Raw genomic sequence first — 18876 nt, 5'->3', positions numbered from 1 at the left:
TAGTGAGAGAAGCTGAGCTCTGTGATATATAGGGTTATAGGATAGAGGAGAGAAGCTGAGCTCTGTGATATATAGGGTTATAGGATAGAGAAGAGAAGCTGAGCTCTGTGATATATAGGGTTATAGGATAGAGGAGAGAAGCTGAGCTCTGTGATATATAGGGTTATAGGATAGAGAAGAGAAGCTGAGCTCTGTGATATATAGGGTTATAGGATAGAGGAGAGAAGCTGAGCTCTGTGATATATAGGGTTATAGGATAGAGAAGAGAAGCTGAGCTCTGTGATATATAGGGTTATAGGATAGAGGAGAGAAGCTGAGCTCTGTGATATATAAGGTTATAGGATAGAGAAGAGAAGCTGAGCTCTGTGATATATAGGGTTATAGGATAGAGGAGAGAAGCTGAGCTCTGTGATATATAGGGTTATAGGATAGAGAAGAGAAGCTGAGCTCTGTGATATATAGGGTTATAGGATAGAGAAGAGAAGCTGAGCTCTGTGATATATAGGGTTATAGGATAGAGGAGAGAAGCTGAGCTCTGTGATATATAGGGTTATAGGATAGAGAAGAGAAGCTGAGCTCTGTGATATATAGGGTTATAGGATAGAGGAGAGAAGCTGAGTTCTGTGATATATAGGGTTATAGGATAGAGGAGAGAAGCTGAGTTCTGTGATATATAGGGTTATAGGATAGAGGAGAGAAGCTGAGTTCTGTGATATATAGGATTATATTATATAAGTATAAAGCAGTGTAAATCCTGCCAGGACTCCTAGCAGAGACAGAGAGAGTCCTGATAGCTCCGCCCACACACAGTGAGTGACCGCCTTCTGTCTACACTCTGATACAGGTAGAGCTGTCAGCCTGTGCTGGACTAGTGATATTACGGCACTGACTTCCCCTACCGTTCCGATCTTCTCAGGATTTTATAAGATGTTTAATGGTGAACCTTCCCTTTTCTCTGGTGGAAAAATAAGACTTACTTAAAGGGGTTATTCGGCTTTTCTTTTTTTTTAAAGCGATGGCCCGTTAAGATAGTCCATCGCTGTTGTGGTGCTGCTTCCCCTGCACCCCGCTGATCAGCTGTTGGAAGGATTTTGCTGCTGGTACAATGTGAACCTCCCAATGTCTTCTCATCTTGCCTGTTCAGTTCAGCCTATAATATCCCCATTTATTTCTATACAATCCTCTCCTGTGTTCTTTATGTCGGTCTGTCCAGCATTATTACAGAGATGATGAACGAGACTGATGAAGAAGAGAGGACGGTGCTGGGTTTTCTTAAGACCTTCTCTTGAATCTTTTATCTTCCCATCCGGCTGTAGTAAATCGGTGTTAAGTAAATGAAAACAGGCAGAGCGGATTCCTTCCATCTGGCAGGGCTGGGCGTGCATGGGCCGCATCACTCTGACGAATGTTCTTTTCACGGCCACAGTTTTCAGAAATTGCTTTTCAGATTTGTATAGAATTTCTTCTTTCTTTTCTCACCTTCTCCTTCTGAGCTTGTTAAAAAAAATCTAAAAAAAAAAATGTAATAAATAAATAAGTGGTAGAACGGCGCAGGCGAGATGTCGGCTTCAGCGCCTTCTCTTTTATACTTCACAAAGTGGAGAGGGGCCTGTTAAATAAAACATAGCTCATGGGGGGAGATATCCATCTGCATATTCAAAACGGATGGCACTCGACATAAAATAGTTATACAGCAAATCGTTCAGCCCAGGCTAATTTGCAATGGACAAATCTCTGCTTGCATACTAATATATGGCGGCTGCTGAGTCAGCAGCTTAACCCTGTACGTTGGCTTATTTATTACTGAGTGAATGATGGCGGCCCGCTCCCTTGTCTAGCTGCCATCTCGTGCGCTCCTCTAGCTTCTCCTTTATTCTGTCTCCTGTGGGGGTGCATAGGGATACGGGGGTAGATATATATTTTTTTAAAGCCCGAGTTCATGCCTTCTATCACCTATGTACCAAAAAAGTGGGGACGTGCCACACTAAAAAAAAAAAAAAAAAAAAAAAAAAAAGGATGCATTCTATTGCAAGCACTCTCTTAAGATAAACCCCTAAGGTCCCGAACCGTCCAAGCCAGAAGGCCCTAAAAGGATTGGGGACTATAATTTCCCCAAGTCAAAGAAAGGGAGACCCATCTTGATCCTGATCTCCACATGGACTTTCACCCCAGGAGCCTACAACTAGGTGCTCCCGAATCTGCATATCCCCTACAATGGAAGAGGGTGTGCCCCATTTACGAGAAGAAGCGCCCCACCTCTTAAATCATGCATACCCTCTGCCGAACAGTATGCCTGCACTGAAATCTAGAGTTAAGGGATCATTTTATACCACTAAACTGGCCTAAATGATCCCAGTAACACTGTACTCTATGCTTCGTTTTAGGAAAATGGATAAGCAAAGAAAGAAAAACAAAGTTTTTTTCCCCAGCTCAGATGTTATTCCCGCTCAAGGAAAGTCTACTCAGATACAGGCTCCATAATCCTCCCCTAAACTTATATGATTGGGTAGAGCGTTTATAAATTGCCTGATCATAGAGAGAACTGTGCAGCCATACAGTTATTGCTGTTGTTCTCTTTATCCATTACCTGCATTTATCTGCATGATCAGTGCAGGAAGGAAACTGGAAGCTGAATGAGCAGTGTATAGCCTCTGTTTACAACCAGGACAGTAATGGGGGAGCGAGTAAGCGTCGGAACCCTAAGTATACGAGATCAGCACCTTCCTTGTCCTCCACCTGGAAGCTACACATTAAAGGGGTTTTGTGATTACAAACACGTATCTTGCTGATATGAGATATGTGTCAGATCACTGGGGCTCTAACAGCTGAGACCACCGATGATCAATAGAGTGGGCTCCGGGAAATGCCCCTGTTGCCGATCGGCACTCCTTTCGCTTCTATGGGGCTACTGGAGACTGAAGTCCTAGAAGCCTCATAGAAGTGAATGAAGAGCTGGTCACCCTGGTGCTTCATCTACAAGAAGGTATCAGGGGGGGACTTTTGGGCCCCCATTGATTTTGGAATTAACTCCTTCACCGCCCTAGACTACCAGGTATAGTGACGTTTACCATCTTACTGTCCTAAGCCACCATGTATAGAATCATATGGGATTCTCTAGATCTTGCTCCTCTAAGCCAATTATAAGGGCACGGTACGTTAAAGGAGTTGTCAAACTTATGTTTAAAGGGATTCTACCATTAAACTACCTTTTTTTTTTTCTAATGAACACGTCGGAATAGCCTTAAGAAAGGCTATTCGTCTCCTACCTTTAGACGTGGTCTCCGCCGCGCTGTTCCGTAGAAATACCGGTTTTAACCGGTATGCAAATGAGCTCTCCGCAGCAATGAGGGCGGGCCCCAGCGCTGAAAGGCCGATGAGCGCGTCCCCATTGCTGCCCGAGAGCTCTTTCCTGCACCGCCTCCTTGTTCTGCAGCAACTCCGCCTGTTCTGGCTTCTCTTGCTCTTGTAGTTCTATACAGGAGCATAGAGAGGCCACCCCAAAATGGCCGCCAGCTGGCTCCTGTATTGAACTGCAAGAGCGGCTACCCAAAAATGGCCACCGGCCGACTCCTGTATTGAACTGCAAGAGCGGCTACCCAAAAATGGCCGCCAGCTGGCTCCTGTATTGAACTGCAAGAGCGGCTACCCAAAAATGGCCGCCGCCGGCCATTTTTGGGTAGCCGCTCTTGCAGTTCAATACAGGAGCCGGCCGGCGGCCATTTTGGGGTGGCCTCTCTATGCTCTTATATAGAACTACAAGAGCAAGAGAAGCCAGAAGAGGCGGAGTTGCTGCAGAAGAAGGAGGCGGTGCAGGATAGAGCTCTCGGGCAGCAATGGGGATGCGCTCATCGATGTTTCAGCGCTGGGGCCCGCCCTCATTGCTGCGGAGAACTCATTTGCATACCGGTTAAAACCGGTATTTCTACGGAACGGCGCGGCGGAGACCACGTCTAAAGGTAGGAGACGAATAGCCTTTCTTAAGGCTATTTCGACGTATTCATTAGAAAAAAAAGGTAGTTTAATGGTAGAATCCCTTTAAGGTTTAAAGTGAGTCACAAGAGCCCAGCATATTAACCCAGCCTGCAGATAGGTTAGGACCACCCCTGTTTTGGTATTGATGCATCCTAGTTCATGGACCCCACTCCTATTAGACATTTGGGAGGGTTCATTTGGTTCCCCCTTTTGCTGAATTAGGTTTTTATGTTTGGCCGCAGTATATCTTGAAGCTTCTGCTCAGGATCTTGCTTAAATGGCCCCCATTATGTAAGGTAGTGACACTACTGCTTTTCTCAGAATTTGTCTTCATAGCTCGGCCGGTTTCCACATAATGGTATTGTCCAACTCTAAAGAGGAAATTGTAACACACAAATTGTTTCACTGTGAATAGTCTCATTTTCTCCCCCGTTGTCCTTCCTAAAAATGCTCCATCCATCATTCTATAGAGTATGATGGCGAGGTCACATGTGCAGCTTCATACTCGGATGTGTCATGTGCACAACAGAAGTGGTTCTTTCATCTACGTGACTTGGTCATCGGACTTGCTTGGTGACCTTTCGGTTTTGGAATACAGCGGTTAGTTTTACAACTCTGTGACTATTCTCATCTGTTTTTGTCCAATTGAGGTGACCACGAAGAATGAGCTTGTTATTTTCCTAGTAAATAAAGTTTTTGGCTTTCTAATATCTGAGACCTTTACAACGCCCTTGTTCGTGCCGTAAAAGTGACAACTGTTGGCGTCTTCCGAGAGGTCTTAAAGAGAATGTGTTGCAGGGAATTACCTATTGTCTAAATCACGTTCTTGTGTTAAACAGATTTTTCAAAATGAATATCTATATTTAAAAAAAAAACCCTAAAATTCTTGCAATTCCAACTTTTGCCACTAAGCCTAAAACATTCTGTGACTTTCTTATTCCTATAGAAGGGCCACGGGCCATGGATACAATGGTTTGGAGCAGGCCCTGTTGTCTGAGAGGGGAGTAGATAAGCAGTGAAATCCTCTATTGTGAATGGTGGACTACATATACTGTACATGATCGCTGTGATCGTCAGTGTGCAGTAAATGAGGTTGCTGCTGCAAAGAAATCTACAAAAAGCTGAAAGTCTCAGCATATTATATAACCTAGTGGTCAGAACTACAGGATTTTTTTAGAACTATTTTTTAAAATACAGATAATAACATGGAAAACATTTTAGAAATCTTGCCAAAAATTATTTAAAAATATGTTTGGCCTAAAAATTCATTAAAAAATGTAATTTTCTGGGGACACATTTCCTTTAGAGGGGTTATTCAGGAATAGACAGCACTTCTTCAAGCCTCTTCACAGGAAGTGACATCACACCCATTAGTCACATGGTCAGGTCACAGCTCAGGTCCATTCATAGCTGGGATCACTCCAGTTCTTCTGACCATGTATGACCACCAGCACTAAACACACAAGGTGGACATTGCGAGGGAAAATCAAAAGAGCCCCAGGGGGCGCCATAACAAGTAGTAACAGTAATAATCTAGACATGGGAACTTTATTCAAAATGATTCTAGTAAAACAATAGTTATGTGTAAACTTGTATAACTGTTCATGGGACAACCCCTTTAATATTCCTTTAAGGAAAACAGGTCAGGAGGAAATCTTAGGTTAGCACCAACACATAAACCTGTTCTTCCCGGCTGGAGTGTTTTCCAATATACAGAACAATCTGGAAGGAAGACATCTGAGCAATAAACATAAAACAGACGTGATCCTGGGTAATTGGCTACGCGTCGCCTTAGAGGAGTTGTCCATTAATCGCCCTGCACATAGTTTTGCGCAGCCTTCCTGGCACCAAGCTAAAACAAGTCAAGGACATGTGTGTAGGGCTATCGGAGTTTTGTCCCATGTTTGGCGGTCGGTGGCTGGTTGATATTTTCTCATTACGTGTCTTTTGCATTTTCCTGTCGCTCCTCCAATATAAACTAATCTGGGTGAAGTATCACCAGTTATGTAAAGCAAACATTTTGTTAGTAATTTCCTGTTTTACAGAAAGTTTACTCTCCTGGCGAGAGAATGACTCACGACTATGGGCAACGTAGAAACTGTGCCGAGCGCTCTGGTTGTGTTGGATTCTGTAGTGATACTTTACGGTAGACTACAGTAAAATTGCTTTCATCTGAAATCGGTGGGTAAAGTGCTGGGTTATCAAATAATCTGGATTATCAGATGGGCAGAGAAACTCAATTCCAAGAATGCCTGCAAAGAAGACAACCCAAAATCAATTGCTAACTCAGGAGAGGTTACCGATTCCTTTTTTTGTATCAGATTATGTGATAGTCTATTAAAGAGAGCCTTTCACCATATCCGCCAATTTGAACTCTTTTGATGCCTTAATAGGCAAGACTGCTGATTCTGACCCAGTTGGAATTTTTTCTTTAGTCTGCACCGTTCCCAAATAATCAGTGCAGTTAGTTTTGGAGCCTGATATGCAGAATAGACTCTCTAATATCAAGTGGGTGGTGTCAGGCAGGAGCAAGCAAGGGGGTGTGACACTGTCCGCCTCTGATTGGAGCTCTGAGTCACACCCCCTGCCTATTCCTACCTGACTACACCCACTAGACATTAGAGAGTCTAGGCTGCATATCGAGCATCAAAACTAAGTGCATTGATAATTCAGGAAGGGTGCTGACTAGAAAAACAATTCCAAATATGCCAGAATTAGTGGAACCCAGGCTATTAAAGGATGAAAAGAGCTCCAGTTCATGAACGTGGTGAAGGGTCCTCAGAGTCTACTGTAATAGCAGAATGAATTTCTTCTGCCTAGAAATATATCACTACTACTTCCAACCAGTTTCTAGCCAGGCAGGAAACACAGCCTGCTCCTCAGGGGCGGGACTAGATTACAGTGTATGTAGTAGTTGTTGGGCGGTAGTCTTGATATTTTTAATACATGGCATGATGTACCACGAAAGTGCTGCTGGAAGAACGACATCAGGCGATGGTTATGGTGCCCTAGGAATGCCAAGCCTGTCTCCATTCATCTTATTGCTGGTCAGTTTGTGCGTATTGACTTTTTGGATGCAGATCTTGTATAGGACATAGGTCAAGTATAGGGAAGATTTCTGACGAAATTAGTATATTAGTTGTATACAAAATGTCTAGAGTACATCTACTGGCCGCTGGCTCGCCTGGTGCAATTTATTTATGTTTCTTCAATAAATCTAGGTTTACATTCATATTGAACATGTAACTGTATTATATAGTATATGTTGTAATATATTATTATACACAGAATAATATTGCAAAAGGCAACATATCCAGTGTTTTGCAAAGGTGGGGGTGAGGGATTACAAAACTGTGCTCAGGGTTCACAAAGTTTATAGTTGATGCATCTGTTTATATACTGCACATTACATGTGACCCCTCTCCTTCCCCTAATCTGGTTTACCATATAAGACTATGTCCTATTCATAACTATGGGGAAGCGTCTGTAGGGATCAGTGTAGGGATCTGTATATTTTATAGCAGGAGTGACTGATTGTAGAAGGCAGGTCCGAGCGCTGATACAGGACTATACATTGGTAGTTATAGGGAAGCCCTGTAGACAAACGTATTCCTGTGCTCCAGGCTGCCATCTATGGACAACACCCTGTACTGGTGAGGCTCCCTTGTTATGGATGGTTAAAGGGGTTGTATAGGATTAGGAAACAACATGGCTGCCATCTTCGAGAGGTTGCGCGTGGTATTCAGGTCCAAAATTCCTCACAACCTAATACAAGTGGGGGGGACATTATTAGGAGTAGAAACATACCTTAGTGACCACAAAACAAATGAAGTGATGCGGAGATAAACCATCTCTGTATGGTATAAAAATTAGCCTGCAAGTGCACCAGGGGCGGAGCTTGATTTGTCTATAGACAGCCCTGATGCAGAGACAGAAAATGTTAATTCTGTCTATAGGGCTGAAGCCATTTCGGAGGGTGAGCTGGAGCACTTGCAGTCTGTAAAAATAGGCCCCGCCCCTGGTGCACTTGCAGGTTCATCACATATCTATAAAAAGATCAGTTTACTTGACTCTGCTGGGTTGTGGGATGTTTCATTTCCTGTTAATAACCATAATAATATAATTAAAATGATATTTTTTTTCTATTATTATTATTATTATTATTCTGAATAGTAATAATAAAAAATAAGTTGCAATATTATTTTGCTATTATTATTATTATTATTATTATTATTATTATTGCTACTACTTTTTTTTTTACCTGCTATTCTCACTACTACCGGCCAAGCAAGAAGCAGGGATTGCTATTAGTCTAGCACAGGGGTAGGGAACGTACGGCTCTCCAGCTGTTGCAAAACTACAACTCCCAGCATGCATACTGGCTCTGCTGTTCTGGGAACTCCCATGGAAGTGAGTGGAGCATGCTGGGAGTTGTAGTTTCACAGCAGCTGGAGAGCCAAAGGTTCCCTACCCCTGGTCTAGCACATTATATGTCCTGGATTTGGTACCACTGAAGGAGCCCTAAATATAGTTTTGTTCCAGATTCTGGTGTCCCGTACACGAGGCAGAGCTTCAGTAGATACCTGGTCCAGCCTGGACCCCTACCTATAACTCTTCTATCATTGCGGCTATCGTTACATTTGGTGTGGTGTTTCTGTAGCAGGATAGTAATACTACTACTTATAGGTGTTGTCATGTAGTGATGCTTAACTAATGTCTGACCACATCCATATATTGGAAAGTTCTCCTTTGTATTTTCTGTGTTCTATCTCTATACAGTGCAGTTGGCCCAGGGTCTACAAACGTAGAATACGGTGGGTGGCTTAACCCAGATCCACCTCGGTTCTGTGGAACCCAACATAGTTATGATTATCTAAGTTCGGTTCCTAGGTTCGTGTTGATTCAGGAATACAGACATGAAAATGGGGCTGCGTACTTGGGCTGAGCTTTCGAGAATACCGGTAGAGCCCATAACATGTGGTATTGTGTGTATGCAGAGCAGGCAGGTGCACAGAGACGTTACCAGGGATCCTTACATTGTGTCAGCAACTTAAACTATCTTGTCCTCGTGCAGGTTGCAGGCAGCAATGTTGTCGGAGCGCACACTTCCGCTCTGGGAGCCATGAACGTAGACGCCGTATGTGAAAAACTCAAGCAGATTGACGGCATTGACCAGAGCATGTTGGCTCAGTACACCGCAACCATCCGAAAGGTAGGCAGTGTCTATAGACTGTTGGTTTTCTTGGATGGGCCAGCGGTGAACTTGGGGTATCCTAAACATCCTGTCTACACATTCGCTGTGATATGTACACTAGGCTTATGTCTCGATTGCTTGCTTACTCACCCAGGCGAACATCAATGGACGTGTCCTGGCCCAGTGCAGCATGGAGGAGCTGAAGAAAGAGATGAGCATGAACTTCGGTGACTGGCATCTATTCAAGAGCGCGGTAAGGATGGAAATTACGATGATACCATCACCAGAGTGTAGCCAGCTTTAATGTCTGTGTCTGGCGCAATGCATCATTGGTGACGTATCCTGGTACTCTTATAGAGCGGGGCATGTGGTATTGTATATGGAGTTTGGCTGCACTTGGCATTACAGTGGGTGGCCTTAGCAGAATGGAGCTGGGCGGTCGCTTACTGACAGATTTATCCCAGTTTACTCCAGAAAACTTAATAGAAGCTGAATAATAAATTGTTACTATAATAAGAGGTCTCGGACATGGACTGCCAGGGGTTGTACGAAATAGTCTTGTTCTTTTTAATAAATTTGGCGCAAATTACTTCAGCACATTTCTTAAGACTGACTTGCGTAACACCCGCCTTGATAAATTCTCTCCACTGCCTCTTGTATATCTGTGGGTTGTATCTGGTATTGTAATGTAGCTCTATTTATTTAACGGAAGCAAAGTTGCAAAACCAGTCACAGCCTGTGGTTAACAGTGGTGCTGTCGTGTGCAAAATTGTTTAAAGGGAGCCTGTCACGGAGAATGAGGCTAAGTACACATCTGCATCGGAGTCCTGCACATTGTTCTGGTTCTCTGATGGACCAAAGCATCAGGGAGGTGACACTAGTGCGAACCAAGTATTTGCCTCTCAAACTCCCACCATCCTGTTATCTTGGAAGGTAACTGGCTCCTTATGATGTCGGCATCATGCAGAAATATACCTTTATACAAGCACAGGGATACAGAGTTCAGAGTCACAGGGACAGAGGAGTTCTCCAAAGAGGCCATGCTGGTCCATCCCCACATTGATGTCCTACAGCAGTGATGTCGAACATTTTAGAGACCGAGTGCCCAAACTGCAACCCAAAACCCACTAATTAACCCCGTCCCGCCGATGGCATTTTTTGATTTTCGTTTTTCGTTTTTGACTCCCCTCCTTCTAAACCCCATAACTTTTTTATTTCTCCGCTCCCAGAGTCATATGAGGTCTTAATTTTTGCGGGACAATTTTTTCTTCATGATGCCACCATTATTTGTTCTATATAATGTACTGGGAAGCAGGAAAAAAATTCAGAATGGGGTGGATTTGAAGAAAAAATGCATTTCTGCGACTTTCTTACGGGCTTTGGTTTTACGGCGTTCACTGTGCAGCCAAAATGACATGTCCCCTGTATTCTGTGTTTCGGTACGGTTCCAGGGATACCAAATTTATATGGTTTTATTTACATTTTGACCCCTAAAAAAAATTCCAAAACGGTGTTAAAAAATTTTTTTTCTAAAAGTCGCCATATTCCGACGGCCGTAACTTTTTTATACATAGGTGTACGGGGATGCATAGGGCGTCTTTTTTTGCGGGGCCGGGTGTACTTTTTAGTTCTACCATTTTCGGAAAATGTTATTGCTTTGATCACTTTTTATTCAAATTTTTAGCAGAATTAAAACAGTGAAAAAACGGCGGTTTGGCACTTTTGACTATTTTTCCTGCTACGGCGTTTACCGAACAGGAAAAATATTTTTATAGATTTGTAGAGCGGGCGATTTCGGACGCGGGGATACCTAACATGTATATGTTTCACAGTTTTTAACTACTTTTATATCTGTTCTAGGGAAAGGGGGGTGATTTGAACTTTTAATACTTTTTATATTTTTTTTTACTTTTTTTTTTATTTTTTTTTGCATTTATTAGACCCCCTAAGGGTGTTGAACCCCAGGGGGTCTGATCACTAATGCAATGCATTACAATGCTAATGCATTGCAAAAAAGCATCATCTCTTTTGCGGGCTGTATACACCAGCCTGCAAAAGAGAGAATTTGCAGACTGGCTGGGAGCCCTTAACAAGGCTCCCGGCTGTCATGGCAACGGGGGGTCGGCCCTGGAGCATGCTCCAGGAGCCGGCGATCCCTGCCAAAATGGCGGCGCCCATGCGCCGCCGGGAAGATGGCGCCTCCGGCGCCTTTGACAGCAGCGCCGGAGGGGTTAATGCCTCCGATCGGTCCGGGGACCGATCGGAGGCATTAGAGCCGGTTGTCTACTGCTTGAAGCAGTAGACACCCGGCGGCTATGACGGCCGCCCGGCTCCGGGGCGGTCGCCATAGTTACAGACCCGACACGCGCCGTACTATTACACAAAGTGCCAACACAGCAATTTAACCTTAATAATGTGCAGAGTCACCATTGCACAGAATTACAGACCTGCAAAATATGGTCATACGAATGGGGCTTTATAGAGCTTTCTGCTCCACTGTGACCACCACACAGTCCAGTCTGTTTCACAGTGACCCCCACACCGTACAATCTGCTGCACAGTGGTCCCCACACAGTCCAATCTGCTCCACAGTGGCCCCCACACAGTATAATCTGCTCCACAGTGACCCCCACACCGTACAATCTGCTGCACAGTGGTCCCCACACAGTCCAATCTGCTCCACAGTGACCCCCACACAGTACAATCTGCTGCACAGTGGCCCCCACATAATATAATCTGCTCCACAGTGGCCCCCACACAGTACAATCTGCTCCACAGTGGCCCCCACACAGTACAATCTGCTCCACAGTGGCCCCCACACAGTATAATCTGCTGCACAGTGGCCCCCACACGGTCCAATCTGCTGCACAGTGGCCCCCACACAGTGCAATCTGCTCCACAGTGGCCCCCACACAGTATAATCTGCTGCACAGTGGCCCCCACACGGTCCAATCTGCTGCACAGTGGCCCCCACACAGTACAATCTGCTCCACAGTGACCCACACGCTACAATCAGCTCCACAGTGGCCCCCACACAGTATAATCTGATAGATGAGTGCCCAAAGAGAGGGCTCTGAGTGCCACCTCTGGCACCATCGGTTCACCATCACGGTTCTACAGGTCAGGTACATAGTTGCAAGCCACATTTGTCGCATGTACATTGGAGCCTACCTGCATCCTACGCATGCGCAGACAAACCAAAGGTGGCTTGTTGTGTTTGCAAACCTAGAACATCGCCACTGGGAACCTGTCATCATCCTGGGTAACAGGTTGTAGTGGTGTTTTGGGGGCTGCCCCATATTTATTAAGTTGCAGATAATATAGATAACTTGTATTTCGATGTAGGAAGGCCCGAGGCAGAGGTCTCTGAACATTCAGGGCAGATATTGATATGATCTTGAATGCAGTCATGATGATGTGACTTAAGTATTTACAGCGTTGCATGCGATGGTAAGAAAATGATTCAGACTTAATTGTTCTCTTGGAAATGTCTTCCTGGAGCCTTTTGTCGGGATCTCTCCATAACCAGATGGAGTCATAAGGCGCAGATTACACTTGGAGACAAGTCTCTCTCTGTTTCGCTTTGCTCTCTTTTGTCAAGGTTTTGTTTTTGGAGCAAGGGGGAGGAGCGCAATCCACATAATTGTAGAGATTTGGGTTGGAAGTGGGTTTGCTGGGTGTAAAATAATGATCTCACTGCTGTCCTCCTCCTGTAAAAGGTTCAAGAAATGAGAAGCTCTGAAGCACCGCAGATTCACCCTGACGAAGCCCGAATGGCGGAGCCGGTCAGAGCTGTAGTGGGCCACGGGGACGTTGCCCGGAGATCAGTGCCAAACCCAGACATCCCTCACACCGACCTTGCTAGCCAGAGTTATGATTTTGGCTTCAGTTTTGAAGACTTGAACACACTTGGTTTTGAGGAAGCGCCACGAATCAACGCCATGAACTGGCAGGTAAATGAAGATACCGTGCAGGGAAAGGAATGGCGGCATTGAGCGGGAACAGTGAAAGGATTGCACTGTCTAGTTGTCATCTGAAAAATTGTAGATTCGCTAGATATTCACTATATTGATTTCTTCCTTGAGGACCTTTTTTGTCATGTTCTATACCATTTGCATCCTAACACCTGTTGCAAAGCTGATGTTGCACTGAATTCACTCAGTTTTGCAGATATATTCCCCAGTTCCAGAGATATTGGTGCCATTAGTTTTGGCTACCAATATTTCTGCCTTATCAGAGAGGCCGTCCTCATAGATCAACGTTATTGCTGAGTATTGAGTATAGACTTGTACTGCATAGAGTATGCTGGGCTAGGAGGCCAGCCCTCTGATATCTTCAGAACCAGGGCATATATGTGGAAAACTGAGAGCACACCATCAGTTTTGCTGACGGTATATAACATGCCCTATCTTGGAAGACTTCAAAGGTCCTCTTTAAAGGGGACCAGTTACAGAAAGGTTAGGTAGGGGTCCGATTGGTGGGATCCTCACTGATACTGAATCTGAAGGGCTTAAGAAGGATGGGACAGTTGGATTTAAACTACCCAGTCGCTCACAGGTGAGGTAAGGTGCTGGAGATATCTGGCAGGGGCTTACTCACCATTGAGAACACATGTGGGCCCAGTCGAGCCAAGTGTGCACATATATGGCAGTCTCTGGATGAATTGCTCTTGGTCGAATGAGCACTTGGCCAACAGTTATCTGATGTTTATGGCCAACTTTAGTCTTTCCAGTCAATGGGGCCATGTTTTGGTGACAGTGTATGCCACTGTGTAGGAGAAAATTTTGCATATGGATGACAACATCGGCACCATCAACACTGGTGTTGGTGTGAGCTCTTGCTATAAACCTCTCTAAATGACTTTCTAGTAATTGGCTATATAAATAGGACAATGGTATTACATTAATATTTGTGTTCCACATTTGTGTTTCAGGCCAGAGCACACAGGACCCCAAGCTTATCCAGTCTTAATTCGCAAGAGTCCAGCAATGAGATCTCAAAGCTGACTGACAAAGTGCAGGCTGAATACAGAGATGCCTACAGAGAGTACATCGCTCAGATGGCTCAAATCGAAGGGGGAGTGGGGTCGTCTACGATAAGTGGCAGATCTTCTCCAATGAGCTCCAGTGCGTTCTACATGGGGCAGAGTACATCAGTCAGCTCTTTGCACTCTTCCTTAGAACAAGAGAAATCAAAAGATGCGGAGCCGAAGCAAGAAGACGGAAGGAAGCCTTTCCTACTGAAGAGGAATGACGTTGTTGACTATACGTCCTCAACCGTGTCCACTACTGATGCATCTCCCTTAGACCCCATCACTGAAGAAGATGAGAAGTCTGACCAGTCTGGTTCCAAACTCCTTCCAAGTAAGAAGAGTGCAGAAAGATCAAGCCTCTTCCAAGCCCCAGATATAAAGCTTAAAGGAAGTGGAATGCGCTATCAGAAACTCCCAAGCGATGAAGACGAGTCCGGGCCTGAGGAATCCGACAACACCCCTCTTCTTAAAGATGGCAAAGACAAAAAGCCAGATTCATCTACAGACAAGAAAGTAACTGATCATGCAGCAGAGCCCGTGAGAACATTCATCAAGGCCAAGGAATATCTTTCCGACGCTATCCTCGACAAGAAAGATTCATCTGATTCCGGTGTCCGGTCCAATGAAAGTTCACCAAATCATTCTCTCAACAACGAAGGCTCGGATGACTCCCAGATGGAAAAAGCCAACCTCATAGAGCTTGAGGATGACCGCTTGCGTAGTAAGCGGGGAATACCCAATAGTCTGAGCGGTCTTCAGGACCCTTCCATAGCACGCATGTCAATCTGCTCTGAAGACAAGAAAAGCCCATCAGAGAGCAGTCTTATAGCCAGCAGTCCGGAGGAGAATTGGCCAACTTGCCAGAAGAACTACAACCTCAACCGCACTCCCAGTACAGTGACCCTCAACAATAACACCGGCAACCAAAACTTCGATGAAACAGCAGAAGCAAAAGAAGAGTCTCCAATCATTGTGGTGCCAGGGTCCAGCCCAGTACACAACGAAAACCTAAAGCGCATGACCCATAAGAGAGGTCAACGTGCAGGGTACAGCCGGCTGGCTAAAGATACGTCAGAGCTGCACACCGTTACCTCCTCTGACACCGCCGGATTTGCCGAAGAGCGAGAGAGTATCCTTTAAACTCAGTCTCCATCTGTCCAGCCTGTTCATGTGCTCATTTCATCCTATCCAGCATCCTTTTTCATCATTCGCCCCCTAAAAGCCTCCAACAGATTGTGGTCCTTAACATTGCCTTCCTTAAAATGACCTGGAAAATATTTAAGTGCAAAAACCAGCAAGTAACATGTTAAAGAGCACAGAATCCCATCATCTTCATCGGCTCTAGGCCCAACTCTATTTTATCTTGTGAGAGGAGAAGATCTGGTTTGCCGTCTCGTTTTACTTAAAGGGACATTGTCATTATATTTTTAGTTACTTTCTATGTGTGTCTTGGGGGAAGTCCACATCAACATTGGGGGAATTTCATTCACCATATTAGTGATTTGCCTTCATGCAATCATGCAATTCGCTCATTATGTTCTGTTGGTTGGTGGAATTGGCCGCTCATCTCTACCCGGGACTAATAAATGAGGACTTGTCATCGGTTGTGTTGGTGGAAGCGGACATTGGCTTTGGAGAATTGGAGCCTCGAGTCCCTGTTAAATATTCGGTGTAAACAGAAGCAGAACAGTCCAGACAGGCAATATAAAGATGTGTTAACACCGTGCAGATGTAGGAGCCATTGACGCCATGTTACAAAGGAAACTTTTTTTATTTTATTTTATTGATGGTGTCCCTTTAAGACTAGAAGAATCTATTGTGCTCTGTATTCAGTTTTGTTGTTGCATCTCATCCACATACACAGAACTGCAAATCCATCATTGTACACATTGTCTATGTCACCATTGCATTGTCTACATCATTTATTTGCTCCTTTAAGTGTATTAGAGTCCAATTCCTTGTAGACATCTCCACATCCAAGTACCTGAAATAAGGCTGATGGTCATATTAGGGGGTGTTTACTAACCCAACTCTGCCAGGTTTCTGGTGCAGATTGGTGTAAATGTGGTCAATCATTGGCACATGACCCTTTCTTGCACCAAAGAAGTGCCACATTGTTCCTTATGCACCCTGTTCGGATGGCAGGCTGGAGTGGGGATGTCTCGGCCTGACAAATATACTATAATCTAGGTGGTATTAAAACTGGTTGGGACTTTATTAAGACTGGCGTACAGAATGCCAGTTTTATTAGATCTTCCGCATTGAATAGACATCATGTTAGACATCTTGGACACTACTATAATATGGCTTACATAGTTACATAGTTGATGAGGTTGGATAAAGACATTAGTCCATCAAGTCCAACCTATAACCCTACAATCCCTACAGTGTTGATCCTGTAGGGATTGTAAGGTGCCATTATACATTACACGGAGAGGTCTATGGGGTCCTACTGTACCATCATATGTCTCGGATGTCATACAGACTGGGTGGTGTTAAGACTGTAGCAGTATATTGTTTTTGGCCAACGACTATCCCTTCCGACTCTCAGAGGAAAGAACAGTAAGATGCTGCCAAGCACATCTGCTCCAGCTTATCTCTCAAAGGGAATGTAAAAAGTGGGCATGTTAAGATTCATCATCCGTCATCTTCCTTCCCGGACATCAGGGGGGAGTCTGTAGGCACCATATACACAAAAGATGTTTGGGTTCAGCCGCGCTCTCTCTTATGCCGATGTTCTCCAATCTATAGGTGTCTAGCTGTAGCAGGACTACATCTTCCAGCATGCTGAGAGATTGCCAGACAGCCATAGATCGATGAACACTAGACTAATTCTCTTTAGCGATCAATAAGATCTTAAAACCAAGTATTAAAATTAGGTTATGGAAATATTACGGCACAGCCTCAGCCTTTTATCCGATGTACCAGGGTGTAAAGAATTTTACAAGGCCTCCTGAATGCTTCCCCCCTCCATGTTGCCATTCTTATGTAGTAGACGTGTTGTGGTAACGTTTTGGAGTCATCGTTGTTTCTATTGGTTCTAAATATTTTCCAGGGTCAGTTGTCTTATTATTTCTCGCTGTTCCTCACACGTAGTCGTAGTCTGTAACTGTAGAGACCTGAGTCTCTGTGCCATAACATTAGTGACACCAGGAAAGTGTTCGTGCCCTCACACAATATAGTCTTCTGCTAGACTGCATGTTCTAGATGTGTTGATGTGCTGACCATAGAGTGAAGAGTCGGGTTCTGTTCTTCTGATCAGTGGTATCTCATCTGGGGTGTAAAAGCTAAATGTGATCTCCTTTGGGTGTCATACACAGTAATTAGATATCTGTAGAGGACTGTTGACATCTTGAGGGTCCGTCCGTTCACATGGAGGAAAATGGTGAGGAATTTGGTGTCCACTGAAAGGGTTCAACACACTCTGTTGTCCACCATCGCCCTTCTTCATAGGATCCACTGTCATGTACGCCTTTCGTTTCATCAATTCTTGGAACGAATCCTAGTACAAATGAGGGAAACGTTTTCTTAGGGTATTTTGCCTTCTCCATTCTACCAGGATGGGTTAAAATTTTTGGAAAGAAAAGACAGAGGATCTCCTGAAGTCCAGTCCACCCAGATCTCCTCAAGAGCCACCATGTGTCATGTTCCTTATACACGCATGCAGCAAAACATTGGATATTTGTCTTGTGTATCTGCAGTGTTTGATATCACTACTTATTGGTCATTGCTTACTGTGGTGTTATATTGATGTACAGTGCTCCTATGATGCAGTATCGGCGAGGGGGTCGTAGAACATCCTGTAGTCAATGATACATGGTCTACCAGAAAGGAGAGTAAGTAGTACTGCTGACCTGGTGGAGAAAAGGTAGGACTTTCCAGACCTTCTATAACAAAAAAAACAAAACCTGACCTGGCCATGACATCATCATGACATCATCATCCAATGGTCATCCTTCTCAAGAGCCATTGGATATGGCCATGTGTCATGTGACTTAGACAGTGAGGCAACATCACAGTTCTGTTGTGTCCTTCAAATATAGTTATAAGCTTAGAATCCTGGACAATGCCTTTAAGTTCCAGAGACTGACAGGGCAGCGTTTTGGTACCATGTTTGCCCCCCTCCATTATACTGCATCATGTCTACCGGGAAGTCGTTGTCTGTCTATGGAGCTTGCATGACAGTATTGTGAATTATCTATCAAACGTGATGTAAATGGTTTGATGTTGTGAAAACTGGAAATAAAACATCTGACTAAATGATCACTAATGGAACCAGTCTTATGTCTTTATTGGAGACTTTAATGCGTACTTGTCGTTTCAGGTGACTTTTTTTTGGTTCCGTAACTTACATTTTTCAATTTTAGCACTTTGGCAGGCTCTAAATGTAGTTTGTAGCTCTCTCTGAGCTGTTAAGGGAGACTAGTTGATGTATACTACACACAGTGAGTAGAGGAGAATCTGTGCCATAACAGTCTTTTACTGCCCCAGGGTCATGCAGGACATACATAGAGAATTACTAACATGTACTGATGTAAGTAAAGCTCTTTGGTTGTGATTGAAAGCTCTTATCTAGCTCCAGCATCATCCTAAGCCTGAGTCTCTGCTCCTCTCTGTGGTGGGAAACACTTTCTTCAGACTTTTTACCACTTGCACTGAATGTAAGTACTGTGGTTAT

At 44.3% G+C, this 18876-nt stretch overlaps 1 protein-coding gene across 3 annotated transcripts in view; it reads left to right on the top strand.

Annotated features, from left to right (window-relative positions):
• The window catches only part of KIDINS220 (kinase D interacting substrate 220), a 100384-nt gene extending 81901 nt beyond the window's left edge, over positions 1-18483 (top strand). For all 3 annotated transcript variants that reach the window (XM_075269091.1, XM_075269090.1, XM_075269089.1), the window contains 4 exons: positions 9047-9184; positions 9321-9419; positions 12886-13119; positions 14100-18483. In XM_075269091.1, coding sequence (XP_075125192.1) covers positions 9047-9184; positions 9321-9419; positions 12886-13119; positions 14100-15338 — 1710 coding nt within the window. In that variant the 3' untranslated portion in view covers positions 15339-18483. The remainder of the gene's footprint in view (positions 1-9046; positions 9185-9320; positions 9420-12885; positions 13120-14099) is intronic.
• Positions 18484-18876: the final 393 nt, after the last annotated feature.

Source organism: Leptodactylus fuscus, chromosome 3 (genome assembly GCF_031893055.1).
Source record: "Leptodactylus fuscus isolate aLepFus1 chromosome 3, aLepFus1.hap2, whole genome shotgun sequence".
Lineage (NCBI taxonomy): Eukaryota > Metazoa > Chordata > Amphibia > Anura > Leptodactylidae > Leptodactylus > Leptodactylus fuscus.
The sequence above is the reverse complement of the archived record's forward strand: the minus strand, read 5'-3'. Positions and strand labels throughout refer to the sequence as shown.